Genomic DNA, 26431 nt, shown 5'->3' on the forward strand with positions numbered 1-26431 from the left:
ATAAAAGAAAATTGATTTTTTTGGCCGTTTTTTTTTTTTTAATCTGTGCGTTAAGGGGTTAAGTGCGACGCTCGTTCCTCGCCGATTATATATATATATATATATATATATATATATATCTTTCGAATACAAATGTATGCCGAAACCAGAAGCACTCGAAATGAAAGCCAAAGGGTACAAAGTTTATTTCTACGGCAACGATTCTTTGAAGTAGCCTTATATTTTATATCGAAAGCAATTCAGGAAATCGCGTCGAGTTTGCGAGAACAACGCTCGCCGTAGTTTCCACCGCCAGGTGAGGTTTTTGCATCAGGATACGAATACCGCTGTTATGACATTAACTTCTATCCCTTGTCGGCGAGATTGGCGGCTCGTGACAGCGACAAGTCTCACGTGATCCTCGGCCAAGGAATGACTAATACGATCCTTAGGCCTCGGGCAACTTCGTGACCAAAAGTCATTTACCGGTAATGAGTTCACCGCCGATCGAGTTATCGGCACCCGTCGTATCCCCGTTGTTCGCATAAAAAAAAAAAAAGAAAAACATCGAATGGAGATCGATGACTCATCCCTCGCGTTAGGATGCGACGTTTACCCTGTTTCCAGCGAGATAAAACGATAAAAGAAAAAAATAAACCGAAAGAAACGATTAAGAGAAGAACGAAAACAGAAATTAAATTCTCTCCCGCGGTGTATCGGATCAAATAATTATTCTTGGAATTGAGAAAATATTTTAAGGGACCCCTCTTTCCGGCGCGTCTTTTATTTAATAAACAAATGGGGATAAGTGCTTAGAAATTGTCAGGGCACCGACCTCGGACGCGAAAACATTCCTAGCCTACATCGCCGACGCCTTTCTTTCCGACGCCAACCTCGGGTGGACGCGCTCCAAACGCGATTCCAACGACAGATAGACGCCGACCTTGCGTTCCTCCCTCGTCGACATTTTTTAAATCCGTCGTCCATAATTCGCACAATCTTGCTAAATTTACATATAACGCTAGGAAAACGGTTCTCGCAATAGGAATTTTTCTTCCCACGAATCTTCTCGCTGGAATGTTTTATATTAAATCGAAAATTTCCGGGCTTTTTCTTATATACCTTTTTTTATTTTTTATTTCACTTACCTGGTGACGACGAGGCCGCGTCTCCATTTCCGGATTCGCTCCCGGGACTTCCTGATCCATTTTCATCGCTCACGGCCAATAATGCCGCCTCGCCATCCTGAAAAAGATTTGCATTCGACCGGATTTAATTACTTATAATAAAACCCGAGTAACTGCTTACATACACGTACGTATATGTCTACAGGCATACATATATGCATCGGAAGTGCTAGACGGCACGTACGTCTCGCGACTTCGCCTCCATTATCGGTAAAACATTCCGCGCTTCTCTATTATCATAAAAAAAAAAAAAAATCCTATCGAATGTGTATTTCTACAAGCCGATGTCGAAAATCGCACGTTTACAAGCTACATCGATAACTTCTTGTCGATCGAATCGATTCTACGATTAATTCGAGACAAAACATTAAATAACGAAAAATTGGAAAAATTCCACGCTTCCCTATACACCAATAAAAAATCCACGGAACCAAAGAAATATTTCTTTGAATAGCAGCAAAGCAATTTTCAGTTAATTATTTGACTGGAATGGACTCAAATAAAATATCAGAATTTCGAAGGAATATTGCATCCCATTTGTTCGACCCTGACTTGAGCCAAACAATTCTTTGCATTAACAAAACATTTCTTTGCCCCGATGACATTTTTTTTTAATTTCTTTCACTGCAGTCCAAAGATCGTCCAACGAAGGTTGAGATTACGCATTCGCTGTCCACGCATATATTTCTGCAAGTCGATGCAACTCGACGAGAAAAATCGCACGTAACTCGGCAGACGCGTCTAGAAGGAACGACTCATCGTCGGTCGATGTGACGTCACCGAATCGACTTCTTTACTTCCCTATCAGGGACAGAACGTTATCGAGGATCGATCGAACGATCTGTTTTGGCGGAATCGGTGTCGGCCTCCTGCAATGTCCTCGGCGCCGATTGGTCGACGATCACAAATGCGATTGTGACGAGCTGGTAAAAATAAATGCGTACACGTGCCCGATTTGATCGAATTCGATATAGGAGATCGATGTCGACTTGCAGGCCTCTACGATACCGACCGGCGCGTGGAGGAAAAATAAATGAGATGCATACGGAAGAGCGCACTTTATCCCGGCAACGTTTCCCCATTTTTCAGAAACTCTTACACACGTGGCCTCGGTTTAAATGCGTATGCATCCGCGATGTGCTACATAATGAATGAAGATTCGCAATGGACGTATACATCGAGGCGCGTACAATCGGAGTCGAGAGCCCTCCTCTGTAAATTAACGCGAAATGATTCACGAGTGAAAAGGAAACGGGCATCCTTGACGTCGTTCTCGTGAATAATGCAGAATTCCCCCGAATCGAAATATATCCCGTTTACAGAGAAAAAAAAAAAAACACGGAGCGAGTTTTCATGGCCATGCGAGGAAGAACGCTTTTACGGACTCGAGTGGTTATAAATAATTTAACATTTTTTAGCGGGGGATACATGTACGCCTTTTTGCTCGTTGAGCGCTTTACTTCGCTGCCAAACCGAAGAGTTATAAAAATCAAGAGAAAAAAAATCGCTTTCTAGAAAAAAAAAAAAAAAGGTATTCTTCGGTCGAATGGATACTTCACTGGTGAAGTAACAATTTCTTCGTTGTCGATATAGCAGGATATATTTCTGGAGATAAATTATGCCGGGTCCATTTTCAAGCGTTCGCATTTGTCGAGGCGGGTGAAATTTCTCGTTATGCCCGTGAATTCTTTTCCTGCATGATATCAGCGCCGTTTCCCGCCGAGTGATTACGAGGAGAAAATAAGTAGAGCCCGGAATTACGCAGAGGTAATAAAGCCCTCGTCGAGGAATGAATTTTATGTAAATTCCGGTGGCACAGGTGCGCAAGTGTTCCAGGTCCACCTTTATCAGGCCCCTGTGTTTTATACCTCGGATTTATGGGAGCGTGCACTCCGCAAAAATAGAAATTACCGCCTTGTTTTCGCAGTTTCGACTTTTCCCCCGATCCGCCTGGAAGGACGAATGTTCTCTTTTTTCCCGGTTTTAAGTGTAGGCAAATGCGACCACGCGAGGCATTAAGTGTTCTTACAGGCATTACGCGCGAGCGCAAAAAGATTAATCCAAAACGACAATTAACCCCCCACCGTTTGGTCCGATCGCATCCAATTAATTCCACTCGACGTTGATAAAACCGCAAGAAGATATAACCCGCGGAAATGGTCATTCCAGACTCGCTTCTTCAATTTTTCCCAAACCGACGTGACTTACGGCGATACATCCAAAATGGCGAATAAACCATCATTCGACCCGAATCTATGAGTCGCACGAGTCCGGAATAACAAATGGAATAAAATGAAAAATTTCGTACCTCCCCGCCCGGAGCAACGAGGTCTTACAACCTACGTACTCGTGTACTCGAGTTGCGAGAGAAAGGAAGTCGATTCGTTTGGTCCCTCTCGTTATGTAAAGGAATTCCCGCCACGTGTTACGCCCTCCGTGCATCTCCCACCACAGGGGAGGATAAATAAAAATAGAAAACAAGTGGAGGAAAAAGGTGGAATACTAGAACCACGTGGAAGAGAGTAACCCCTGGGAACGAATCGCGTTCCCTAGGGATGTCCAAAAACCGTGGGAGGGGAATTTAGGGACATTCCATGACGCACGAGGCGTCTTTGGGTGTGCCTTCCAGATGAGAAAGTGTCGTGCTACTCCCGAGATGAAAATCGTCTTTTCTTGAATAGGGAGCATATAAGGAAGGTCCTGAGACTCATGAAATGTCAATTCTTTTCAAATTTGTTTATAGGTATTTTAAGAATAGTTTATAAAAAATGAAATTTCCCGTGTTTCAGGACCTACCTTAGGGTCTCCATATTCACGTTTCGAAGTATGAAATGATTTGAAACATCCAGTTCGTAGAAAAGTTTTACGAACGATTCAGCTTTCGGATGTCACTTTCACGTCCCCTTAAAGGGTTAACGTTTGATTTGAATTTGCCGCGCCTCGGGGCGGGAGCGGGATCGCGGGCAGTGACCCGGCGCCGATTGGGCAAAGGAAAGTACGGGTGCACGGCCGCCGCGAGATTTCGCAAGCTTCCGGCGAGCGGGCCCGGCCAATCGCCGGCGACTCGCTCGAAAAAGAGCCAATGAACTTGAGTGACCCGAGGAGACGGCGACTCGGTCGCCTCGCTGCCTTCGCCGGAAGTCGAGCTCCGAACGCGTCGCGATAATTATTCATAACTGTGCAAGATGTTTCACGGTCTAGAGAGTTGGTTACGTTCGGATCGCATCGGGATCGCTTTGTTTCTGCGTTAACGTGGTCGCGAAAAAAAAAAAAAAAATTTGAGACCTCCTCGTTTGTCGCGATCGACCAAAGGGTCTTGGTTAACCCTTTGAGCGCTGAGCGCATAAGTGCGTCGGACGTTTGGTCGAATATCGCTTGCACGCCCTGGTGAAATTCGTCCATACGTCGAGAAGCTTAGCGCTCAAAAGATTAAATCGATTTAATGGCCCGGGAATTACTTGGGTCAAAAAAATTGTCATGATTCTCATGGTCGCGAAAAAAAAAAACAATTTGAGACCTCTTCGTTTGTCGCGATCGACCAAAGGGTCTTGGTTAACCCTTTGAGCGGTGAGCGCATAAGCGCGTCGGACGTTTGGTCGAATATCGCTTGCACGCCCTGGTGAAATTCGTCCCTACGTCGAGAAGCTTAGCGCTCAAAAGATTAAATCGATTTAATGGCCCGGGAATTTCTTGGGTCAAAGAAATTGTCACGATTCCGCATGAACGTTGCATCCGATCGATTCGAGTTTATTTGAGTTAAATAATTATTCTTTCAAAGAAATAACTTTCTCGGCGCGCGTATCCACGATCTCCGCCGGGGTCGCAGCATCTCCGCACACGAGACGGAGGGCGTGAGACTATCATCGGAAGCGCAACGATTGCGTTTCTCCATCTCTCGCAGTCGAGACATCTCTCTGGCCAATCAAAGGTCAGCGACTCGCGTGCCTTGCCACTTGGAAGCCGTAACAAGAGCGAGTCGCGAGTCAAGATGGCGGCCCCGGTAAAAAGAACGCATTTATGGGGATTGGCCTCGTTGAACGGTCTTCTTTAACGAGCGCCCGAGAAAAACGACTCGAGGATGCGAGATCCGATTTGCCTCGCTTGCGAAAAATCTCCGGCTGATCCTCGATTACCCCTTACTACGCGGAGGGAGGCAGATAAATGGGAGATGAATTTCACGGGAAATTAGAGACCCTAATTAAGCGGACTTTCGGATAAAAAGTGGATTTTAATTGTAATATATTCAGGGAACGAGAAAATCCGCCGGAGGCAGGCTCGAGATGATTTAAATCGCGAGATCAAAGACATAGATTTTAATCCACTGATTTTCGTTTCTTTTATCAATCCCGAATTCGCCGATTCAATTTTTCAAACGAGCTGTTTATCCAAATAATTAAGATAATCCTACTAATCGCGATCAGAGAAATCAAGGATTTTTTTTTTTCTCTCCCTCGAAGGAAATCATCATTTTCATCAATTTTCTTGGTTAGGTAGTCAAGAGGTCCGCGACCTTTTTCCCTTAGGAATTCTTTTGCAAATGCCTGCCCAGCCCGTGTGAGGTTGCCTCGAAAAAGGGGCGCTTAATGGCCACGCTCGACGGAGTACAATAAACTCCGTCGAGTAAGGTACATCGCACTGTTACGCCAGCGGGAAACCTTGACTTTATTATTCCGAGCCGCCATTGCTCGACCATCCTTCCTTTCCCTTTCCATTCCATCGCGCGCCGAGAACCGAGCTGGACCTGCCGGGACCTCCACGTCGGGGAATGCGAGCCGAGACCACCTTCCAGGGTGACGACCGGCGATCAACTGCGACCGGTGGAATGCCCCATGGAAATCGACACTTCCTACACACCAAAGAATAATTCTCAACCGTAACAAGAGATCCTACTTGCTATGAGAATGTTCCCTCGATCCTTATCCAAGAATTTAAGAAAAAAAAGAAGAAGAAATTAAAAAAATTTTCTCCATTTTCAAATTGCCGCCAAGTAGAAGAATCTCTTAGAGATTGGTATCTCGACTACCTTCTACAGCGATTACGAGCGAAAGATCGCCAAAATGGAATGGACGATTCGAGCCTATCCTTCCCCCGAGGAATATTTTATATCTCATGTATTCGTCATAGCCATTTAAACGTAAAAAAGGAGAATAAAAAGAAAAACGAAAATCCGCCCCAATTGAAATTTCTCCTTTTGAGGACCGCGAGATAACGAAGGGGATTTACATTTTGCGCGTATAAGGAGCATTCGCCGTTATAGCGACCTCGGGGTTTGCGGAAACAAGGACGTGGATTTAAATGACAGGACCTCTCTCGCCGTAACGGGCCGTGTTCCTGTCGGGCGGAACTGACCTAGGTCAATTCGACAAAATGGATTACGGACACCGAGGGGTATTCCAATCTACGATTCGACGTCATGCTATTTCTCCTCTCGTGATATGAAAAATGTATCGGCAACGCCGTTGTCTGGTAAACGGGCAAATGTCATTTTTTTTGTACGCGGATGCACTCCTTGCATACACCTGCATCGTATCGTATCGACGCATCGTATCGACGGAAACGTTTGCTCAGATGATTGCATCCCGCGATCCCGACACCGAGAGTAATCGCAATGACTCCTCCGAGAGGGTTCTTAATCGCTCATCTGACAAACGCTCGGGAATTATTAATAATCCAGCCGATACCATCGGATAGACACGAACGATCCGTAACACGGGAAAGATAAGGATCGCCGAGATAAGTGATAAGGTGTTCCATTACTATGAAGTGCGGGAAGATACGAGAGGAAGATCCGAATAGATCATCGGGTGGATCCAGACGCGGTCGGAAAAGTAATTGGACTAGTCCGAAAATCATTTATCATGGATCTGTGCCAAGATAAGGTATTATCTGGCAAAGAGGCCATGGCTTATCCCTGCTTAGAGCACAAACAGTGGTTGTTTTTGGACGATCCAAGTGACCCGAGGAGACACCGTGACGCACATGGATATCGGCGCCATTGCGTAACGATATTGTAAACGATCCTCTAAAATTAGGCAATTAAAAATATCCATAAAAGTAGATCATGAAATTTCATTTACAAAGCTTGGTGCACCCGCTTGGAGAAATGGTTCATAAATACTTTGACGTTTCGATGTATACAGAATGACCCTTTCATATCACGCTTTTTTTGCACTCATCCCGTTCAAATGCGAGTTTCTCGATTTCATTCGAATCAATTTACTTGATACGACGAAATTCGATCTCGCGTACGCCGAGTTTACGTTCTTTTTTTTTTTATTTTATTTTTTTTGCATTTCTTCCGCATGTGCATCTTAAGGAGCAGAACATGCGTGAGGACGGAACGTCTCGAAAGAATCGTTTGAGCGCAGCTACATGCCGCTATCGCGAGTCGCAAAACGAAAAACCCTGTTTCCGAACGCTCCGAGAAATATTAACGAAGACATCGTGATGGGCATACATACCAGCCCCGTCACGTAACACTTCGCCAAAGATAAAAGAGAGCCAATAACACCGGCAATCAAGAGGTCTCCGATGCGTCTAATCCTGCATTGCCCTGAGAAAGAAATTTCATCGAACCAAAGAAATGCCTATTTGGTTCAATGAATTTTTTTTCTCAGTGTGGGAAAAAAGATTAGTCTACGGAAACAATTATTTCCTTGAGAAGAAAAACGATATCGTCGATTTAAACGAATTTTCTTCCCTCTTCCTGACACCTCTTCGGATGCGTTTGATCGCAGGATTTTGTCGTAGCAATGTTTCTTTGAGTCAAGCAGTATTTTTTTTTTTGTTCTCAGTGCACCAGGAAAGTTCTCCGATTTTCAGAAAAGTAAACGACGCCATTACAAGGCTTTCTGGGGGGAAAAAGAAAAGAAAAGGCGAGGGAAACGTGCAATCACGCCTCGAAGGCGCGAAGAGGCGAAACATCTCGAAGCGACTCCGCTCGGATCGGCGAAACGGAAACCGGCGATAAAACGGAAACCAGCCGTGAAATGGAAAACGTTAAGCGGAAGGCTCGGGGCACCTACGGGACGCGCCGACCATGTCGACGGAAAACCGAGGAAAATTAAGGGCAAAACTGCCGGAAACGCGTAAAGCCCTGAAAAAGCGGAAAACGCTTGAGAGCGCAGCAGAGACATTTTCCCAGCTCGAGTCGACTAAAAAATTCCTGCCGTGTAAACATTCCGAATTTTTTCCCCATTAATTGCATCGAACGAAGGATCGAAAACCTGCCAGGACCCCTCGACGAGAGGATACGAGCGGGTTGAGAAAAAATTTCGAACAATGAAGGACAACATATTAATATTTCGGATTTCGGAACCCATTAATTTTCATTTTTTTCATTGCGACGTCAAAATGCTGCAATGCAATGAGTCCAAAGAAATGTCAGACTGAATAAACGAAATTATTTTAAATCAACGTCAATTTCTTTTCCTCTATGAAATAATTGTTTCTTGCAATTATATATATAATTCAAAGAATAATATATATTTGTTTCAGGCAAGTAATATTTTTTTTTCCTCGGTATAGGCATTCTCTTTTGCGAGTTAATAAATAACCTGAAACAAGTTAAAAAAAAAATAATAATAATGGATCTCAAAATTGCCACGGAGAAGCTGCTTTCTGCCTTTGAAAAGCGCCGACTGCTCTTCAGCCGCGATTAACGGACGGACTTTATTTTCGCGTTCGACGTCGAGGGAGAGGAGAGACTTTTTCTCGGGGAAGTCCCGGATGACCCCCGGGAACGAGAAGACCTCCACCCCGTCGTCGTCGTAGTTTGTCGCGTCCGAAAAGGAGCGACTCCCTGGAAATGCTCTTCTTCCCTTTTTCTTTTATTTCCAGGCCGACTCGCCGTCGTGGGAGTCCAGGAGCAGACAAAACGCCGGCTTCGTGGAAACGTAATCGAAAAGACTCCTTGCATAGAAATATATATACGTTAAAAATATATGATAAAGAATAAAAATATACGACTCAAAGATATAATCATTGCGACAAGAAAATCCTGGAATCAAAATGTCAGACAGGGCAAACAAAATTATGTTGAGGCGTACATTTTTTCTACTCAACAAAGTAATCGTTTCTGGCAATTACACGTGATTCAGGGAATTATATACATTTGTTTCGATCAACTGATTTTCTTTCTTAGAGCACATTTCCACGGATATCGGGTAGATCTCCGAGCTGGAGAGAACCGGAAGTCAACCAACGAGGGTCCCATTCGCCGGAAGATCCGACCCTGATGTCGCCTCTCATTTTTCCCGAAGAGACTTCTTTCCTCCTACGAGGAGACCTCGATCCCGCAAATTCCAACTTAAAGTAAGCCCCGGAAATGCCTTCAAATACGCCAGCGGAATTTTCCCGGAAACTAGGAGAGAACGTACGAGCAGGAAAATATTTGGCAGAATGGAGGCCATTTTCTCTTTGGTCAGCTGAGACTCGGTTCACTCCAACGAAACGTCCTTCCGGACTAACAAATAATGTGGAATTAATTACTAGAACTAAGGTGTCCGGATAAATCATGATCGCGCGATAAGTCGTTACGGCGATTCGAGGTACGAGGAGGAAGAACTTTCGGAATGAGCGGCTCATCGTCGAGCATGTTTGTTCATACAAAGCGCGTAACCTTGCAAGCTTACATACGCGTCTCGACGTCAGAGAATGGCCGATGAGGGCGATTCGAGCATTGTAAGCATATCAATTCTCGTACAATTGAACATAACGTTCACGCAGGGACATGCGTTGATTCCACACAGGTCGAATTGATTTTCGTCTCGAGCTATACGTGGCCTCTTGGTATGTAGGAAGTACTCGAAACCCCGTGCCGTAACGTACACGGTACGTCGATTAATATTCACACCGAGGTATTAGCGTTCCAAGCGGAAAGAAAAGTGGAGTTCAAGTTGCCTCGGCGAGTCGTGTACGGCGAAAAAAAAAAATAAAAAAAAAATGCAAACGTTCCTCCGCTGAAATTTCACGAACAGTGACATGTACCCAAGGTGACTAAAATTATCGTCGAGATCATTCGTCTACGTTTCGGAATTCCTTTATCCAGTCGCAGCTGGCTCAGAAATCCGGAGGCGTTCGCAATTACCTATGCTCGGTAATTGGGAGAATAATGGCCAGTCAAGGATTCTCCCGATTCGCGCAATTTACGATCTCCCGTCTCGTTACCTTATCTCTTCGTCACTCGTCATTTTAAGAAGTGGAGTATCAACTTTAATCGAAAGATGAGCTACTTCCAACGATCCTGCGAATCAACGCTCTCCTCCTCTAAAGGCTTTTCACCGAAAAAAAAAAATAAATAAATAAAAATAAAGCGAGTTTCTTTTTTTTTTTTCCCCATTTTGCGCGGAGCTCTTGGACGCGCAAATCGCGGGGAATAATTGAGCGACGCGGTTAATGGACAGTCAAGGTTTTCCGTGATTGGTCGGGCGCGTAATCGCGGCATCACCGAGTAATCGCGAAAGACGGGGAACGTTGAGTGAGGTCAGTTACGGCGAGCGTTACGACAAAAGCGACTTAAACGAGGCTCGAAGCGATCGGGTCCGTATACGTGGAGGGCGCATACGAGGATACCCGAGTTAATGCATGCAAGGAATGACGCGTTGCCCTCCTGGACCTGCGCAACCTTAAAAGTAGGTTGAAGGTGACGCCGTAATAAGACCGCCGAGGTAGGGTTTCAACCTAAACCCCGGTCATCGTCTTTAAATCACTTTAAAGTGGCTACGTGTAGGGACATTGTTTAAATCGCGATGACGTATACCCTCCTTAAAAAAAAAAATAAATAAATAAATAAAAATGGTTCGATAATATTTTTTTCCTTCCACCGTGTGGCGTTTAAATCGCAATAGACACAAGTGCCCGTCCCTCGTATCCGCGAATGACAGTCGATACCCTCCGTACTAATACCCCTCGCGATCGGCGATAATTGTTTTAAGGAGATAAGCTCGCGAGGTTACGAAAGAAAATTTCGCGTAGAAACCGGTCAGAGCCGGCCAGAGTCGATAAGATCCGATCGGCCCGAGATAAATATCCGATCGATCGATTCGACTCAATCGAACACTAGACTCCACTTCTGCTCGCAACTCGCGTGCGCCTCGACTCACGTGCGCGCGCAGCTCTATAATTACGCGCCTCGAAGCCAGGAGACGGTCACCTAACCTATAAAGCGCGACCGCGCGGTATTCCTTCCTTCGGTCGTGAGAAAGTAGTGACAACATTTACGCGGACGCTTGTTTACCTCCCCGGCGATGGGCACGTGACATGGGGCGAGTACCGGCGATAGGTCGTAGCGGTTCTCATCCATAGACCACGTACATTATCTAGACGTTGAATCGCAGGGGAAGGGGTAAACCCGAAAGCACCGCATGTGCGTTGGGTACGAGTAAACATAGAACCTTAGACTACGTATGGGCAGACATCGCTTTTTAGTGGGAGGAATAAATAAATGTACCATGGGACGCGACTGTTCACCGTTTAAAGCGACATGAAAGGATCACTCATTATATATACATCAACACGCGAAAATATTGATAAAGCTTTTCTCCAAACTGGGTGGGCCGAATAATCTGAATCTTTAACACGTTTGGAATGATGTAGAAAATGACCCTTTCGTGTCGCCTTAAGTTCAAATTCCTCGGCAAAATTGGCGGGACCAAAATGGCCGCCGAGACGCCGGCTAACCCCGATAACGCTCGATATCCGCATAATCGCCGATCGCAATCGATTCTGGATTAGGGAGATAACCGATCGCGATAAAATATATCCGTCGTAGCCATGTACAAAACGCCGAATTTTACAACGGGGCTACGGAATATATCCATCGCGATGCATTCCGACTAGGAAAAACAACGCGGAGAACCCCGCACGGTTTTGCGGAGAGCCGGGTACGCACTTAACGGCGGATTCAAGGCTTTCGGTGCGACGCCACGTAAACGCGCGCGAAGAGCCGAGAGATTACGTAACGCGGCCAAATCGCGATAACGAAATTGGGCCGGGCTTCCAAAAATACGTCGCTATAGGCACGTGCCTTCGTTAACCTCGAAGCCGATCGCAGGTACTGCATTAATTAATTAATCGGTCTCTCGGGATAATTTTCAAATTGAACAATTTTAAATGAAAAAACCAATTCAAAATGGAAACTCGGGAAAATTCATTCTTCGATGAAAAAATGATTAATCCCGGAGAACCATATAAAAAAAAAAAAAAACATGAATTTTCGTTCGGCTCCCAGCAATCACGTGCTCAAGTTTGAAATTCTTCGGTGCGAAAAATTCTTTGGAGGAAGGTTTAATAGATATTTTGACGTTCGGAATGGCACTTTCATATCACCTTAATAAATTAAAAAACGAACAACGAGAGATGACTGCCCTAGTCCTCCCCCTGGCGTCAAGCACCCCTTCTTCTTCTTAGGTCCACGGACCTAACCTCAAAGCGGAGCAGCTCCGACAATGAGTCAGCCGGTTAAGCGCCCCATCTCGAAGTGGAGCACGCACGGTGTCCGCGGTCCTAAACGGCAGGAGGAAAAATCCTCGGAATAACGCGTCCGGGCCAGAAAATAGATAAAAGCTGGGATAGCCGGGAATAGAGCGCGAGGCGCAACCGCGTCGGTGGCTCGTGATTAATACGAGACCCGGACTACCGGGCTTGAGATAGACGCGACACGGCACCGCCGTTATTGGAGTCGCTTTCTACCGGGTCGCGCGGTAAATCTCGATCGCCATTGTTCGTCCCTTTCGAGGCGAAACTTGGGATTTATCGTCGAGCCCGAGCCGATAAATATCCGAAATGCGACGTAGGTGCGCGGGTCCGCGATCGTGCGCGCGCAGCGCCCCTGGCGGCGCGTCCGCGAACACGTGACCGGCTCTGGAAAACCGCCGCGGTAAATACAGCCTCCGGTCATGATTCTAATCGAGACGAGTTATTTGTCGACGTGACGTCAAACCGGCGCATCGAATGCAAGTCCCACGAATCGTCCCAGTGGGTGTAGCACCATAATCGAAAAGAAAAGAAAAAAGGAGACATAACGAAAATATAAAGCAAAAATAACGGAAGAAACTACCGCGGTTGGGAGCCGCTTTTCCGACCATTAGACATTGTGCCGATTTCATCGAGAATTTCCGTTCAAACCGCCTCTGTTAAACAAGGAGAAAGAATATCATCTATCTTTCCCGCATCGGGTCGGATTATAACGTTTGAATCTGAAAGTAACATGTAAAAAGATAATACTGGGGCTTACATACACGCTTTTCCAACCATTAGACATTAAGCCGATTTCATCGAGAATTTCCGTTCAAACCGCCTCTGTTAAACAAGGAGAAAGAATATCATCTATCTTTCCCGCATCAGATCGGATTATAACGTTTGAATCTGAGAGTAACACGTAAAAAGAAAATACTGGGGACTGATTTTTTTGAGCGTCGAATATAAACGTCGCGATATCCCTGATTTAATCCCGAGGGAAATGATCGAGGCCCTATTAGAGTTTTCCATGTTTACCCCGATAATAGCAATCCTTTGAGCGGAGGCTTTCCATAAACAAAGTCGAGGGTCGCCGAGCCGAGCTACGTGATCCGCGACACATACCGCCGAAGGCTGGCGAGTTATTTCCAGCGCGTCAATTATGGTTAAACCGAGTTTAAATCGCGACACGCAGGTACGCCGGGGATCAATTTAACCGGATAGGGATCCGTTTCAATTTTTGAGAAGCCAAAGAAAGGGCCAAACCCTTTCCCGCCCTTTCCTCGGAACGCTCCAAAAAGGATTCGGAGAACATTTCCGGGACCTACTCCGAACATCCATAATATACTTTACCAGTGAAATGGAAAATATAAAATGTATAATTAAAAGCGCATAAATGAATGTTGGTACGTATCTGTATTTTAATTAAAAAGTTCCGTGCTCGAACGACTCGACTTTGCTTCACGAAAAAAAAAGAAGAAATAACTCGGATGACGCGTAACAGGGATTAATTATTTGTCGTTGAAATTACTCATGGCCTGACGAAATTAATTCCGAAATGAAACAGAAAACCAATCTGACGAAACGTGAGTCACTTTCTGTTAGAACGTCGCCTTTTCGCACCTTCGCTCGCGCCGGAGGGACCTATCACCCTTACGTAACCAGGGGGCTAAATGTCAGATAATGATTTATTTATTATTTGTTTTGACGACCGATAATGCGACGAGAGTCGCGACCTATTCCTAAGGATTGAGCAACCGACCTCTGGCAAAATCGAGCCGAGACGAAATAGGCAACTCCGAGCATCGAACTGCGCAGAAAGCCGATCGAACGTCCCGTGATTTCATTTCCCCGAAATTTCACCTTGCTAGGGAATTATTACGAAATCGGACATCGACGAGATAAACACCTTAATTTAATCCGGCGAGTCCCGATAAGGTCCTAGCTCACATTTTTACGAGGCCCGTCGGACAAATTCCGCCTAGGCTATCCCGCGAAATAAATGTCATTGACCCAAAGAAATATTTTGTTAACGCGAATAAATAATTATTCCCCTCGAATAAATCGGAATTATGGAACAACCTCGAGGATGCTTGGAAGAGGAAAGCATCCTTGAGTTTGTTTGACGAAAGTACGAAGCGATCATAGCCTCGGGTGGGAATCGAAAACGACAAAAATGATTTAAACCTTTTCGATGATTTTTCAGTCCGAAGCTTCACGGATACGCTGGACGATGTCACTTCACCTTGCCGGCTTTATTCGCAGTTCCTCGCTCGCCCGGCCAAAACTCGGCACTAAAATATCTCGAAATTTCATTTTATAATTGACACGTCGAAACGCGTCCGAGGACTCTCCCCGCAGGATTGAAAACTCGGGGCAAATTACGAAAGGACCCGAGTCGGTCCGGAAAAACCCGAAGGGGACAGCGTAGCGCTCTTTGCACAGATAAGGGGTGGAGAGGGGAGGCATCGCAGAAAAGTCGTAGCCCAAACACCGTTCAAACAGATATTCCTCCCATCCAGGAGAATTTTTTCTTTTCGTCTCAGCGTATAGAGCGTAAGTCGTAGTACCGAAGCTCGTATGTAGGTCAGGGACGGGTACGGAACCTCAGCTTGCACGTAACTCGAAGTCCGAGATTAAATTAGGTTACCTATTTCGTTGGGGGCTCGATTTTGCCAGAGGCCAAGCTCGAGCCGTTCAATCGGCGGGTAAGGTCGGAAAATTCGACGAAACAAAATCAACGTAAACGAACTGCATCAAAACTCGACGGATATTAATTTTTCCGGAATTTCTCCGAGAAAGGATGACGAAATATCTGAATAATTTGCGCGGCCAGGGTCGTTGAAATTCTTCTGGCACAAGTTGGATATAATACCCTCAACCGTGAATTTTTTTTTTTCTTTCCTCGACGTAAGAATCGATTTCATACAGGCATCTAAAATACTCGAAATTCGGCTTCCAGGGCGAGGAAAGAAAAAAATACAAGTCGACTTAAAGGTGAACAGCCATTCCGCTGCGCAAATCGCGATACCCTCGGAAGTTCATCGTTAAAAAGGGGGTCAATTAACGTCGCAGATACGAAACTCGGCGAAAAGTACGATACGCTCGCACGCGCGTTTAACCATTAACCATCTGATGCAACACCTAAGGCGTTTTGCAACTGCATTCGGAATTTCTCCTGGCGATATCTTAATTGAGGAAATCGCCGATAATAGGAGCGTGTGTGGCCTCGTTAATTTCCCTCTGCCGTTACCTGGCGATTCCTTACTTTTGCAGTGCACAGTTATTTATCATTAACCGCGGGCACCCTAACCGCTGATTTTCGTGTCAATCGCCTCGTTCGATCTACGCGTCATAAATTATCGCCGGTCATAACGGAGGCTCGCTCGCGTATGATAAATAATGTCAACGCCGTTATGAGAAATCTAGGTGCACGATGCGCACATACACCGCAATGGGCGGATTTTTGCATAAATAAAACTACGGGACATGATCACAGAGCAGCTTCGAATTGGTATCGAGATAATTTGCGTAAATATTCTCGTTAGGAGGATTGCGTCGTTCCTTCATTTAATTATTAATATTTAAAGCGAATAAAAAAAAAGAGTAGAAAGTCTTGCGAGACATTGTATTTTCATTTTTTAAATTTTTCACAGAATTGCAGAGAAAAAAAAAACTGCACGATGGATGAGCATTGATGATCATAAATAGAAGTGAAGTGTGCATCATGGACCACAGTCGAAATTCACTGAGAAAAATATATATAGAGTTGAAAATTGAGTTATCAGGGTCGCAAGACTTTCGACGAACCGATATAAGAGTTACAGGGAGACAAAGAACGCAGGTCGTGGGGAAACTTGCGAAAATATTTCACGTCTTGGCTCGGGAGGACGGTCTAAAGTTAGTACCGAAATGTAGGCTCTTCCTTGTTTTACCGGCGTTATCCCGTGTTTTTTCTTTTACTTCTTGTACATTTTCCAGATAGTTAAGACCGGATTCCCATGCCAGCGTGGCGGCAAAAATAGAAGGAGCCGACTTATCAGCCGGGTATATTCGAAACACGCAGCAGAGGAGCTCGGGAATTTATTTACGTTGGTCCCACGAGTGCCGATCGACTGCTAATGAAGCGACTTATGCTCCATTCGTGTTGCAAAATAGGAGAAAGAAATCACTCCCTCCGTTTCATACCTTCCCGAATGGCAGATGCCGCAAAATCAATAACCGGGAGATGCATCGATAAACTTACTTCGGGTATAAATAAATAAAGGAGCGTTAAGGAGCGCGGAGTGTAGGGAGCGCTCGACCCACCGGGACTTTCACTTTTCATTTTTCAAAATGTCCACCTTTTCCTCCAGCAACCGTCCCCGTATGCGTCAAGGGGGTGGAACGTTTCGTTCGCTGCCTTCTAATTGTAGTTTATTGCCAGGGTACTCGAGGTACTGCAAGGAATCGTTGCGTTTCAAGTCCAGCCTCCGAAGTGGCTCGAATCCCCTAAGGATTGCACCGATTCGCGAACTGCCTACGAAAGTGGTATTTAATTCAACTGAAATTTCTCTTCCCGATGTTTAAGAAACCAAATTATGTCGTGTTCGTATTTTATTTATAACGAACTTTAAAGTTAACGCGTTAAATAAATGCATACAGTTCCGTTTTCAAATAATTTACGTTCCGTACAAATTTCGCGACGTAAGATACCTAGCAATTTATTGTAAGAAGATACGTAAATTACCTAGGATATTTTACTTACCCAACTCCACTCGTGAGACGCGGCGACGCCTCGTGTATACACATGCAAGATGGCCGACCGGCGTCACGCCGCGGTTCGCACTAATGTAACACCGTTTACTTAGGTTCTCACCCAGGAATAATGTTTTCCTTCCCGGTCGTAAACGGCGTTCCTTCGACTGAATAAACATTTGCATCATAAACGTTGCATCTGCACGAGAATTGCTTCCCGCGAAAACTATGAGTCAACGCGGTCAGATCGGGTCACTGGAAACTGCCTCATCGCCATCCCCACCCAACTCGCCTGGAGACCGAGGTCTCTCTCGCACTCCCTATGCAGGTAGCGGCATATACGCGAGAAGTAGCGAGACTCTCAACCGGTCCCCTTACCTCCGCCCTCCGCGCAAATGGACCGTTCCGAGGCACGCGGTCGCCACCGTAAACAAGACGCAATTACAAGATGGCCGCCGAGCACATGCGGTTACTCCGTATTTTTTTTTTAAGAAACTTTGGCTTCCCAGGTTCTCCCGACGCGGTTATCCAGTGACCTTGGCCTCTTTATGCATGCACCCTCGGCAGAGAGACGCACTTCTGCCTACTTTTCGCAAAATTACCATGAAATAACTCACCTTTTCCGGGCCGGCCATTTCGACGCACACGGATACTCATCGCACACCTCACCCCACGTAACGATCTGGGCGCTCCCGCGCGACTCTCGATATTCGATCAGTCGTGAAATCGAATCGCAACCGCTCGTTAACGAAACATCAAATTACTGCAAATTACTCCCGATCGTTATCGCGTTAAACACTGTGTCTGTCGCATTTCCTTCTTTTGTTAGGGGTTTTCCAATGAATTTCTCCTGCGCAACTGAAACCCCATTGTATTTTTCATAATGGCGGGCTTTCGGGCCGTTCAACCACGTGATCCATAAAATGCGATAGCAGTAATTGTTTATCGAGATTGTTCTTTAAACATGTATTAATAATACTCGTTGGATATTAGTTAAGAAGATATTCGTTTGTCAAAAGTGATATAATTACCGATTCACGCATTTTTTTTAAATTTATTAATGATAAACAGAAACTTAAAGTTGAGGAGTGATGTAGCATCTCATCTCTGGATGTAGCGAGAGTAATCGACTCTTGGATATCGATTGAGGTGCGTTCGTTAACTTCGATTTTTCCGATGTCAGAGTGACTCGTGTCGTCTGCTCTCAGAATTTCTGGCCGGTATTACGTGAGGTTATGTGTAAACGTTTCGATCGTACTATTCTTAAGATGACTAAATTATTAGCGTTTGCGTGATAACAATCAACATAAACGATGTTGTTTATTAGAAAAGGTTTACGTATTGCGCAATGCTACTCCGGTAGATGCAAGTGCAATACATCGAAACTGCAAAATGAGTTGAGGTTATGTCAGACCAATAATGAGAGAACTTCGCGAGTTTTGCATTATTCTACTGCAAGGAAAGTTGAAAGGGATTCAGAATTTCTTGTTCATGAATTAGATCCTAGAGTGGAAAGAATAAAGGACAAATTATTGTACAGTGATTACGTGGAAAGTAAGAAACTTAAGTTTGGGTTTCGACAGAATAAGGCATTTCTAAATAGACTACGAGCAGAAAAAGAAAAAAAGAAATTGCAAGAGTTACGGTATAAGCCTGTGTTAAGTGTAACGTTAGAAAATATGACTGGTGGTGATATCAACGTTCCCCTAAAAAGTGCATTTGACGAGACAGTTACTGTTCCATCGAGTAACGATAATGCAAAACCAGTTCATATGCCCTATGCAACTTCTGACCAATATCAGACCATAGAGCCTGTTGAGGCACCTATTGAACCGGAAGGCCTACAAAAACATGACGATTCGTCTCCTTTGAACAAAAAATACAAAATACTTTATGAAAAATATTTAGAATTAACGGATGTAGAAAATACAAAGAGTAATAAGATGAAAAATGGTCGCACTGCTGCAATTGCTCATACCTTACGAGAACGTCTAATGGATGATGCATCAATGGCACCGGATGATTGGCTAAGTGATTATGATCATTACGTGGAACCTATGGATAGTGATGGTTCATGTGGATTAAATTATGGAACTCCTGATCCAAAATCAAAAGTTAGTTCTGTACCTTGTGGTGGATGTGGTGCATTACTACATTGTAAGGATATTGCGATTCCTGGTTATATACCATCTGAACTGTTTAAGGGACAAAGTAAGAATGTCCTTCGAAGTATAACATGTCAACGATGTCATTTCATGAAAAATTATAACATAGCACTAGACGTTAAAGTATCTCCAGAGGAATACCCTAATTTATTAAAGGTAATAAAAGGAAAGAAAACTGCTGTAATTTTGATGATCGATCTGATGGATTTTCCCTGTAGTATATGGCCTGACATAGTGTCAATTATTGGTCACAAAACTCCAATCTTCGTAGTAGGAAACAAAGTAGATCTGTTACCTCGCGATTCACCCAACTGTTTGGAACATGTTAAAAAATGTATAGTGCAATCCATGAAGAATATAGGAATTAATAAAGCAAATATAAAACACATTGCACTGATATCAGCAAAGACTGGTTACGGAATAGAAGAACTCATAAATAAGCTTCACAAAATATGGGAATATACCGGTATAGTGCAAATATATTTTTCATTTCATTTTGCATACAAAGTTAGATAAATGTTCTATTACGGAATAAAAATATTGTGACATTGAAGTTTACTCAATTATTTTTTAAGATCAGGATAAAAGCAGATGCATTTTGAAAATTAATCTTACAATGTTTATACAATAATTATTCAAACCGTTATAGTACTCTATTGAAACATTTCACAATTTCAGGAGATGTTTACCTAGTTGGGTGCACTAATGTTGGGAAGTCTTCTCTTTTTAACGCCTTAATACAATCGGACTACTGCAAAGTACAGGCTATTGACCTTGTACAACGAGCGACGATATCTCCATGGCCAGGAACCACTTTAAACTTGTTAAAATTCCCTATCCTCAATCCATTAGATTGGAGACTGTATAAACGAACAATGAGACTTACGTCTTTAGCAAAATTTAAACATGCAGAGGAATCTTACAGAAGATTGCAGTTCATAGAGTCAAAGAATCTAGACTACGCAACACTACAAGGTATTACATTACTGTATTAAAAATACGTTAATCATTGTTACAAAGATATTTCTTTTTTTAGGGGATGTTGGTAGAACTTTTCGGCCAAAACGTGTATTACAAAATGCAGATGCATTTGCAGTAGAACCTTATAGAGAAAATATGACCACCAGAGGTATAAATGAAAAACAGAGTATTTATGCTTTGAGTCGATGGTGTTACGACACACCAGGGACTGTTCAGCCTGATCAAGTAATACATCTATTAACAACGGACGAACTTATGCAAATGTTGCCAACTAGCATCATTTCTCCTAGAACATTCCTTCTAAAACCAGGCCAAACATTATTTCTTGCTGGGCTTGGAAGATTGGATTACGTAGATGGCGGTCCATTTATAAGGTCTGTATAGTAATCGTTATACTTTTTTGTTGTGGCTAATAACTTATATAAATTAAATATATATCTTTCTGTCTAGGTGCACAGTGTTCGCCAACAATACTCTTCCCATAAATATCTGTTACACTGCTAATGCTAATGATATTTATAAAGAATTATTACCAGTGCCTGATGCATTGGTTATTCCTATCAATGATCCCGAACGATTAAAAATCTGGCCAGACTTAGCACCCAAAGATCTCACAGTGACAGGAATAGACCTTCGAGAATCGGCTGCAGATGTATTATTGTCTAGTGCAGGTGAGAATTTTTTTCAAACCATTTATATCTTTGAATAGAAATTAAATTAAATGAGAAATTAAATTATGGATTCGATCTTTAGGCTGGATTGCTATTACACCTGATTATTCCCAACGAGTTACGTTAAAAGCGTGGACACCAGAGGGGAGAGGAATATATCTCAGATCTCCTGCGCTTCTAAGAAAATCAGTAATACTACGAGGTGCTAGAAGAAAGTCATCTCCAGTGTATAAACACGGATGGCGAGTTTATAGAAAACCATGAATAAAAATTCATCCATGAACACCATATTTTGAGGTGCCTCGAGAGCTCATTTCGTACGTAAATAATTTACTGCCTTGCGAAAAAGGTTTATACAATTCTATGACTTCGATCAGTTGGTTTATTAACATTGCCGTGAACTCCAGATATTTTACCAGAAAGGAAAATGTTATCTCGCGAATATTAACGTACAATAATTAATTCCTTTGAGGTTAAACGTCATACAGTGTCAATATTTTTAAGTACATTTAACGATTGCGATACTCTTCCGCCGTCCAAGCGTAAAGAAGATACAAATTATCATTCACAGATGACATGCAGGAGACCGTCAAAATACAAACCGAAGTTTTCTTCCCAGTCTGATCTTCAGCGGAGACAAAAAAGAATACCAGACAAATGAATCACCCTATTTGATCGATAAATATCATCACAGCTCAAGTCGTGTAGTCGATTTCCTCCGCGCGTAGCTTCGCCTGTTTGTACATCCTCTTATAAAATTTCTCTAAATTTTTATAGAACCCTTGTCTACTGCCTTGATCTTGGCTATGGCCACAGTAGAGATCGTAATCAAAATCCCTAAAATTGGGACAGCACTTGCAAAATTAATCAACCTTAATCTCGTTAAATTAATCCATTCAACTTATTGAATTTTACTTACCCTTCGCAGCTGTGTCTACTCAGATAAGCCAGTCTAGCCTTAGTTCGCTGCAGTTGTCTCATCTTTGCTTTCATGCTAGAATAATAGTAAATTTTGTTAAGGCTTAAACTCTCTAAGTAGAATTTAAATTTCTCTATACCCTTACATGGACAAGGAAGAATCCTCTCGAGGACTCGGGGCGCTGTTCGGTCGATGAGGACATATACCGGAGTCCTTTTCCGAAATCGAGTTCCGATTAACGATCGCACATCCACCAGACCTGGAGAAATTGCCTTTGCACTTGTCAACGTCGTTTCGCTCCCCGCACGCCCCGGAGAAATAATGTTTATACTTCGAGCAAACCAGACACTCGTCAAAGGCGTGAGCGGTTCGGCAAATCCCGGAGTGTTCCGATGTTCTCTGGGGCGAAGGAGGTGGACAAGTGCATTTCGATCTTTGCCTCGCAACGTGATAACACCTCTCGGGCTCGGTTTGAGCTTGGTGATTCGCCGTATAAGATGCGTAAGGTGAACAGGATTGATCGACTTCCAAGGAAACGGCTCTCTGCCGGCAACTGTCGACCGGTATGCGATAAATTGTACAATCAGTAATCATTTACTCCATGACTACCCTATTTACTCTACATTGCGAAAATACTCACGGTCGGCTGACCTGGGATTTGCTCTTCCCTTGACTGTGGCAAACTTTCCGCTGCCTGATGATCCCTTTCGCGGGTCGCTTTCTCTGCAAGCTGCACGAATTCTACAACGAAATGAATTCATATATTCATTAATTCACGTAACAAGCTGTGGATGCGAACGAATAATGAAAGTCCTGTCTTTACAGATCTAACGACGTCTTCGAGATAGACATACCTTAGAATTTATGACTTTCGGATTGACGATGCGTGATCCAGTTATGCCAATGTCGGATACTCCTACGACTTCTTCAATGACAGTACGCGTAGACACCTCAATTTTCGGAGCCAGGATGCCCTGTCAACGTAACGGACATTATTCCCATGAATGCGAATAATCAATGTCTTTGTTTCAGAGAACCTTCGTTAAAATTATGGACTAAAGGACAGTGAAATTTGAAATCACCGGGAAGTATTTGGTCGGTTCCATTAAGAGGTCCACGTCTACTCCTGCCAACAAGCCTTTGAAGCAAGGTGCCGGATACAGGACGTCGCCCAGGTTGGTCTCGAAAGTCGCCAGGATCACGGCGTGGCTCGTCGGTGCCGACCACTGGATCAGCTCGGCGTACAGGAACTCCTCTTCCAAACTGCGCTGCAATTCCGCCAGAGAGGCGACATTCGCGAAGACCTTCTTAAACGTGAACCGGTCGTGGAACAGTAACGGAAAGACAGGCGAGATCCGATGCGATTCGATGAAGGAGTCCAGGGTGTTAATCTGCAGCGCCACTTTTCCATTGGGACACAGCCAGACGCCGGGACAAGTGATCTGAAAAGATTAATATATTAAACATTCGTGTACTACAGTTTGTCCGGTTACAATTTGTAAAGTTATTCTTTCTCTCTGTAGTTGTAAATTATATCCCTTTTAGGGCGTCTATTTCGCGACTATTTTTTTCTCAGTGCGCACATTATTCGCAAAGTTTAACTTGGCGCGTCAGGACAGAAAATATCCTCTCCCTGAATTGTTTGTTCGAAAGAAAGTAATTGATGTTTTAGTTGACGTTTTAATATTACTCACGGCGTGCAGGTCGAGTTCAATCTTCACGCAGAAGCCTCTTCTCGCCATGTCTCGGGGAATGACGGTTCGCTCGCGAACTCGACGATCCACTCGCTAATTTCTCGCGAGAATTTAGAAGTAACAGCCCCATCCTCCGGTGCTGGGCCACTGGGAATTTACTCTGGTGTCCTTGCACCGGAATGCAATCCTTTTCGTTGTGCCAAATGGTACACGTCGAGGTGTCCAGGCGGCAATCCTAAGGGCCCTTGTAGCGACACGCCATTTTGACGGCTCGGGTTTAAGACCCTCGTTGCTTGGATACCAGGGTACAACAGGTCTATCGAATTTTATTTTTACACGGCCCTATAACATTACGTCCTCGACGACCTCGTTGAAGACGGCGTATAGATTTCTGCGTCGCATATCTCTTATCCACAATGAAATAATTTCGTTTAAATTCTTGATAGAAATTAGGAATTCGTATCTCGCTTTTAGCATTAACAAATATATAAATGTGTAATAAACGTATTTTAACCCCGAAAGTGAGGTATGAGTATGTGCCTTAACATTGAAGATAATATTTATTCATGTATTGGATTTATGACACGTGGTTTATTTGCAATTAAATGGATTTTACCCGGACCTCTTAAAAAACTTCAAACCCTGTATCTCCTCTGAAAAAAATCGCAGCCCCTCGTTCGAAAGGTCAATTTGAAGGGAATAAACTTTGCTATGGAGACTACGGGCGGCTTGCGCGCTTACCCCAAATGGCGGCCCGACTCAGAAATAAATTAAATTCATGAGTTAGGTCTCCATCGGGAGCAAGTGCGTGAGCCGCCTGCTTGTTCCACCGAGGGCAACACAGAACAACACGTCTCTATCTGTGACTCGGTTCGAGATCTCGTTGACTAGTCTCACGCGAAGTTTCTCACATTTTCGTTACAGTGAAAGGTACAAAATCGCAGATGCTCACTTTCAGCATTTTCATTAGATTCAAATTACAGAATCGATTCCCGGTGCGAGCACGTGCTCTTGAAGTGTACACAAAAACAGTTCGTCGATCTCATCATGGAATCGATATTCAACTTGGATTTTGATACAGCAAATATAGGTTTGCAGAATATTCATAGAAATTTATATTTTAAGCCGGTCACATTCAGTGGGTGGGTGGTTCGCTTAAATCCATGTATGTAATGACTTAAATTTAACATGTTTGCTCGTGAACATTTCTGAGTACGCTAACTAACTTTATTAGCAAATTAGTTAATTTAATTGTTACCTGTATTTTTTTTAATATGAATTTATAGAAGACCTCGTTCAAGAGTGGGTGCAACATATTTACATTAAAAATAAAGAGCAACAAGAAGCAATCAAAAATTCAAATGATTTCTACCTTCCATTCATGGGTAACTTATAATACTTCTCTGTAAATTAAGGAATGGTAACAAAAAATTATTTTTTCAACATTTTACATTTTACAGCCGTACCGATGCCCGTTGTGAAAGCAATTTTCATAATAACGTCACATTTTGAACTTGGTCCTAACGCTAGATATTTAGCAGTGTATCTGTACGACAAATTCATGCATAACCATTTCAATGAAATATACATGGCTGAAGTGGAGAATGGACTAAAGGAAATTTCATGGGTACAGACTTGCAGCAAAGTATCGAGTCAAGCAAAATTATGCCTCATGTCCTGTATACAACTTGCCAGCAAAATGGATTCGCCTTCAAAAGCTTTAGGAATCTCTCAGGTACATAAAAAATATGTAGCATATTTGGTCGATATTAAGTGTAATATGATTTATTTAAAAAACAGGTCCTGTGTATGTTACGTTGTATCGCTCCAACATGTACATACACTCATAATATGATTTTCAACTCTGAGTTCAAAGTATTCAAAACAGTAGGTTTTCAAATACCATTATTTACCCCGTTACACTATATAGAGGTTCTTCTTGCTGCTACAGACCTCACACAAACACCAGAAATATTTAATATTTCCATTCATTTATTAGATTTGGCCTTCCTGCAGGTTTGTATATTGAATTTTATAAAATATTTCATACTTAACGTAATTTAAATTATTTCTTGACTCGAAACAAAAAATTTGTTGCCAACATCATGTTTATTAAAATAAAACATATCATTGAATCGTAGATCCATTTGTATTTATAATTAACAAATAACACGGTATATGGTATTTTCAGCACGAACAACTGTACACTCACTTGCAAATGAACGTACATGGTCGGATATCAATGACTTATCTCGATAAGAAAAACTATGCAGCTTTGGAAACTAATATGCTATTTCTCAGTGCTTCGATCGTACTTGGTTCTACATTTTTTCTTTGTTTAGAAAAGAAGGCAATAAAAAATCTTGTACTGAAGCTTTCTAATTTAATCGAAATACAAGTTCAAGACATTTTGGACATGGGAAATCTATTGTTTTCAATGGTGGTTCAAGACTTTCAGCTTTGATGGTCACGTTCAACATTCATATTATAAAATATTGTCAGTATCATTAATTAGATATTTTTCCTAACATGACTGTAGGATACTGTAATTACAGTAAACACTGCACATTAAATAGTTTAACCATCGGTATTACCGAAACGACTGATACTTAAATGAACTATGGTTGAATAAGATTTATAA

At 43.2% G+C, this 26431-nt stretch overlaps 4 protein-coding genes and 1 long non-coding RNA gene across 9 annotated transcripts in view; 3 read left to right on the forward strand and 2 right to left on the reverse strand.

The window, feature by feature from the left end:
* LOC105694454 (MAP kinase-interacting serine/threonine-protein kinase 1) overlaps nucleotides 1-18049 on the reverse strand; it is a 52649-nt gene extending 34600 nt beyond the window's left edge. For 2 of the 3 annotated variants that reach the window (XM_023434942.1, XM_012415133.1), the window contains exons 1-2: nucleotides 17978-18049; nucleotides 1128-1224 (exon numbers count right to left, since the gene is read on the reverse strand). In XM_023434942.1, the coding sequence (XP_023290710.1) occupies nucleotides 1128-1224; nucleotides 17978-17995 (115 nt within the window). In that variant the 5' untranslated portion in view covers nucleotides 17996-18049. Of the gene's footprint in view, nucleotides 1-1127; nucleotides 1225-17370; nucleotides 17479-17977 lie in introns of those variants that run through there. The other variant, XM_012415135.2, reaches the window with a different exon arrangement.
* A 115-nt stretch (nucleotides 18050-18164) lies between these two features.
* LOC105694450 (nitric oxide-associated protein 1) lies at nucleotides 18165-21465 on the forward strand. The gene is made up of 5 exons (XM_012415121.1): nucleotides 18165-19991; nucleotides 20204-20500; nucleotides 20562-20880; nucleotides 20957-21177; nucleotides 21260-21465. Exons 1-5 carry the CDS (start codon nucleotides 18674-18676, stop codon nucleotides 21439-21441), a joined length of 2337 nt encoding a protein of 778 aa, XP_012270544.1. The 5' UTR covers nucleotides 18165-18673; the 3' UTR covers nucleotides 21442-21465.
* Nucleotides 21466-21468: 3 nt separating this feature from the next.
* On the reverse strand, nucleotides 21469-23925 carry LOC105694456 (spermatogenesis-associated protein 6). 2 transcript variants are annotated; one of them, XM_012415140.2, is made up of 8 exons: nucleotides 23791-23925; nucleotides 23179-23538; nucleotides 22951-23070; nucleotides 22737-22837; nucleotides 22428-22649; nucleotides 22242-22355; nucleotides 22097-22171; nucleotides 21469-22014 (listed from the first exon to the last, which is right to left on the reverse strand). In XM_012415140.2, the coding sequence occupies exons 1-8, from the start codon at nucleotides 23836-23838 to the stop codon at nucleotides 21873-21875; spliced, it is 1182 nt and encodes a 393-aa protein (XP_012270563.1). In that variant the 5' UTR covers nucleotides 23839-23925; the 3' UTR covers nucleotides 21469-21872. The 2 variants fall into 2 exon arrangements, with proteins under 2 accessions (XP_012270563.1, XP_023290711.1); XM_023434943.1 differs by having other exon boundaries at nucleotides 22242-22649.
* On the forward strand, nucleotides 22521-23260 carry LOC105694461. Its single transcript, XR_001103528.1, has 3 exons — nucleotides 22521-22659; nucleotides 22922-23032; nucleotides 23129-23260. It is a non-coding gene; the product is annotated as an uncharacterized LOC105694461 (long non-coding RNA).
* A 733-nt stretch (nucleotides 23926-24658) lies between the features above and the next one.
* On the forward strand, nucleotides 24659-26423 carry LOC105694460. Of its 2 annotated transcripts, XM_012415147.2 has the most exons (6): nucleotides 24659-24720; nucleotides 24774-24880; nucleotides 25077-25175; nucleotides 25251-25525; nucleotides 25591-25806; nucleotides 25982-26423. In XM_012415147.2, exons 2-6 carry the CDS (start codon nucleotides 24838-24840, stop codon nucleotides 26252-26254), a joined length of 906 nt encoding a protein of 301 aa, XP_012270570.1. In that variant the 5' UTR covers nucleotides 24659-24720; nucleotides 24774-24837; the 3' UTR covers nucleotides 26255-26423. The 2 variants fall into 2 exon arrangements, with proteins under 2 accessions (XP_012270570.1, XP_012270571.1); XM_012415148.2 differs by lacking the exons at nucleotides 24659-24720; nucleotides 24774-24880 and adding an exon at nucleotides 24903-24955.
* The last annotated feature ends 8 nt before the right edge of the window (nucleotides 26424-26431 follow it).

This window comes from Orussus abietinus, unplaced genomic scaffold (assembly GCF_000612105.2).
Source record: "Orussus abietinus isolate OABI.00-Male unplaced genomic scaffold, Oabi_2.0 scaffold20, whole genome shotgun sequence".
NCBI classification, from domain to species: domain Eukaryota; kingdom Metazoa; phylum Arthropoda; class Insecta; order Hymenoptera; family Orussidae; genus Orussus; species Orussus abietinus.

Coding starts and splice junctions, on each gene's coding strand:
- LOC105694450 (XM_012415121.1), top strand. CDS start 18,674: ATGTTGTTTATTAGAAAAGGTTTACGTATTGCGCAATGCTACTCCGGT. Junction 20,501..20,561: donor AGACTACGCAACACTACAAG/GTATTACATTAC, acceptor TTCTTTTTTTAG/GGGATGTTGGTAGAACTTTT. Junction 21,178..21,259: donor TGTATTATTGTCTAGTGCAG/GTGAGAATTTTT, acceptor TTCGATCTTTAG/GCTGGATTGCTATTACACCT.
- LOC105694456 (XM_023434943.1), bottom strand. CDS start 23,838: ATGGCGAGAAGAGGCTTCTGCGTGAAGATTGAACTCGACCTGCACGCC. Junction 22,838..22,950: donor CGAAAGTCATAAATTCTAAG/GTATGTCTATCT, acceptor ATTTCGTTGTAG/AATTCGTGCAGCTTGCAGAG. Junction 22,650..22,736: donor AAATCCCAGGTCAGCCGACC/GTGAGTATTTTC, acceptor ACCGGTCGACAG/TTGCCGGCAGAGAGCCGTTT.
- LOC105694460 (XM_012415147.2), top strand. CDS start 24,838: ATGGAATCGATATTCAACTTGGATTTTGATACAGCAAATATAG. Junction 24,881..25,076: donor TTTTGATACAGCAAATATAG/GTTTGCAGAATA, acceptor ATGAATTTATAG/AAGACCTCGTTCAAGAGTGG. Junction 25,526..25,590: donor AAGCTTTAGGAATCTCTCAG/GTACATAAAAAA, acceptor TTTAAAAAACAG/GTCCTGTGTATGTTACGTTG.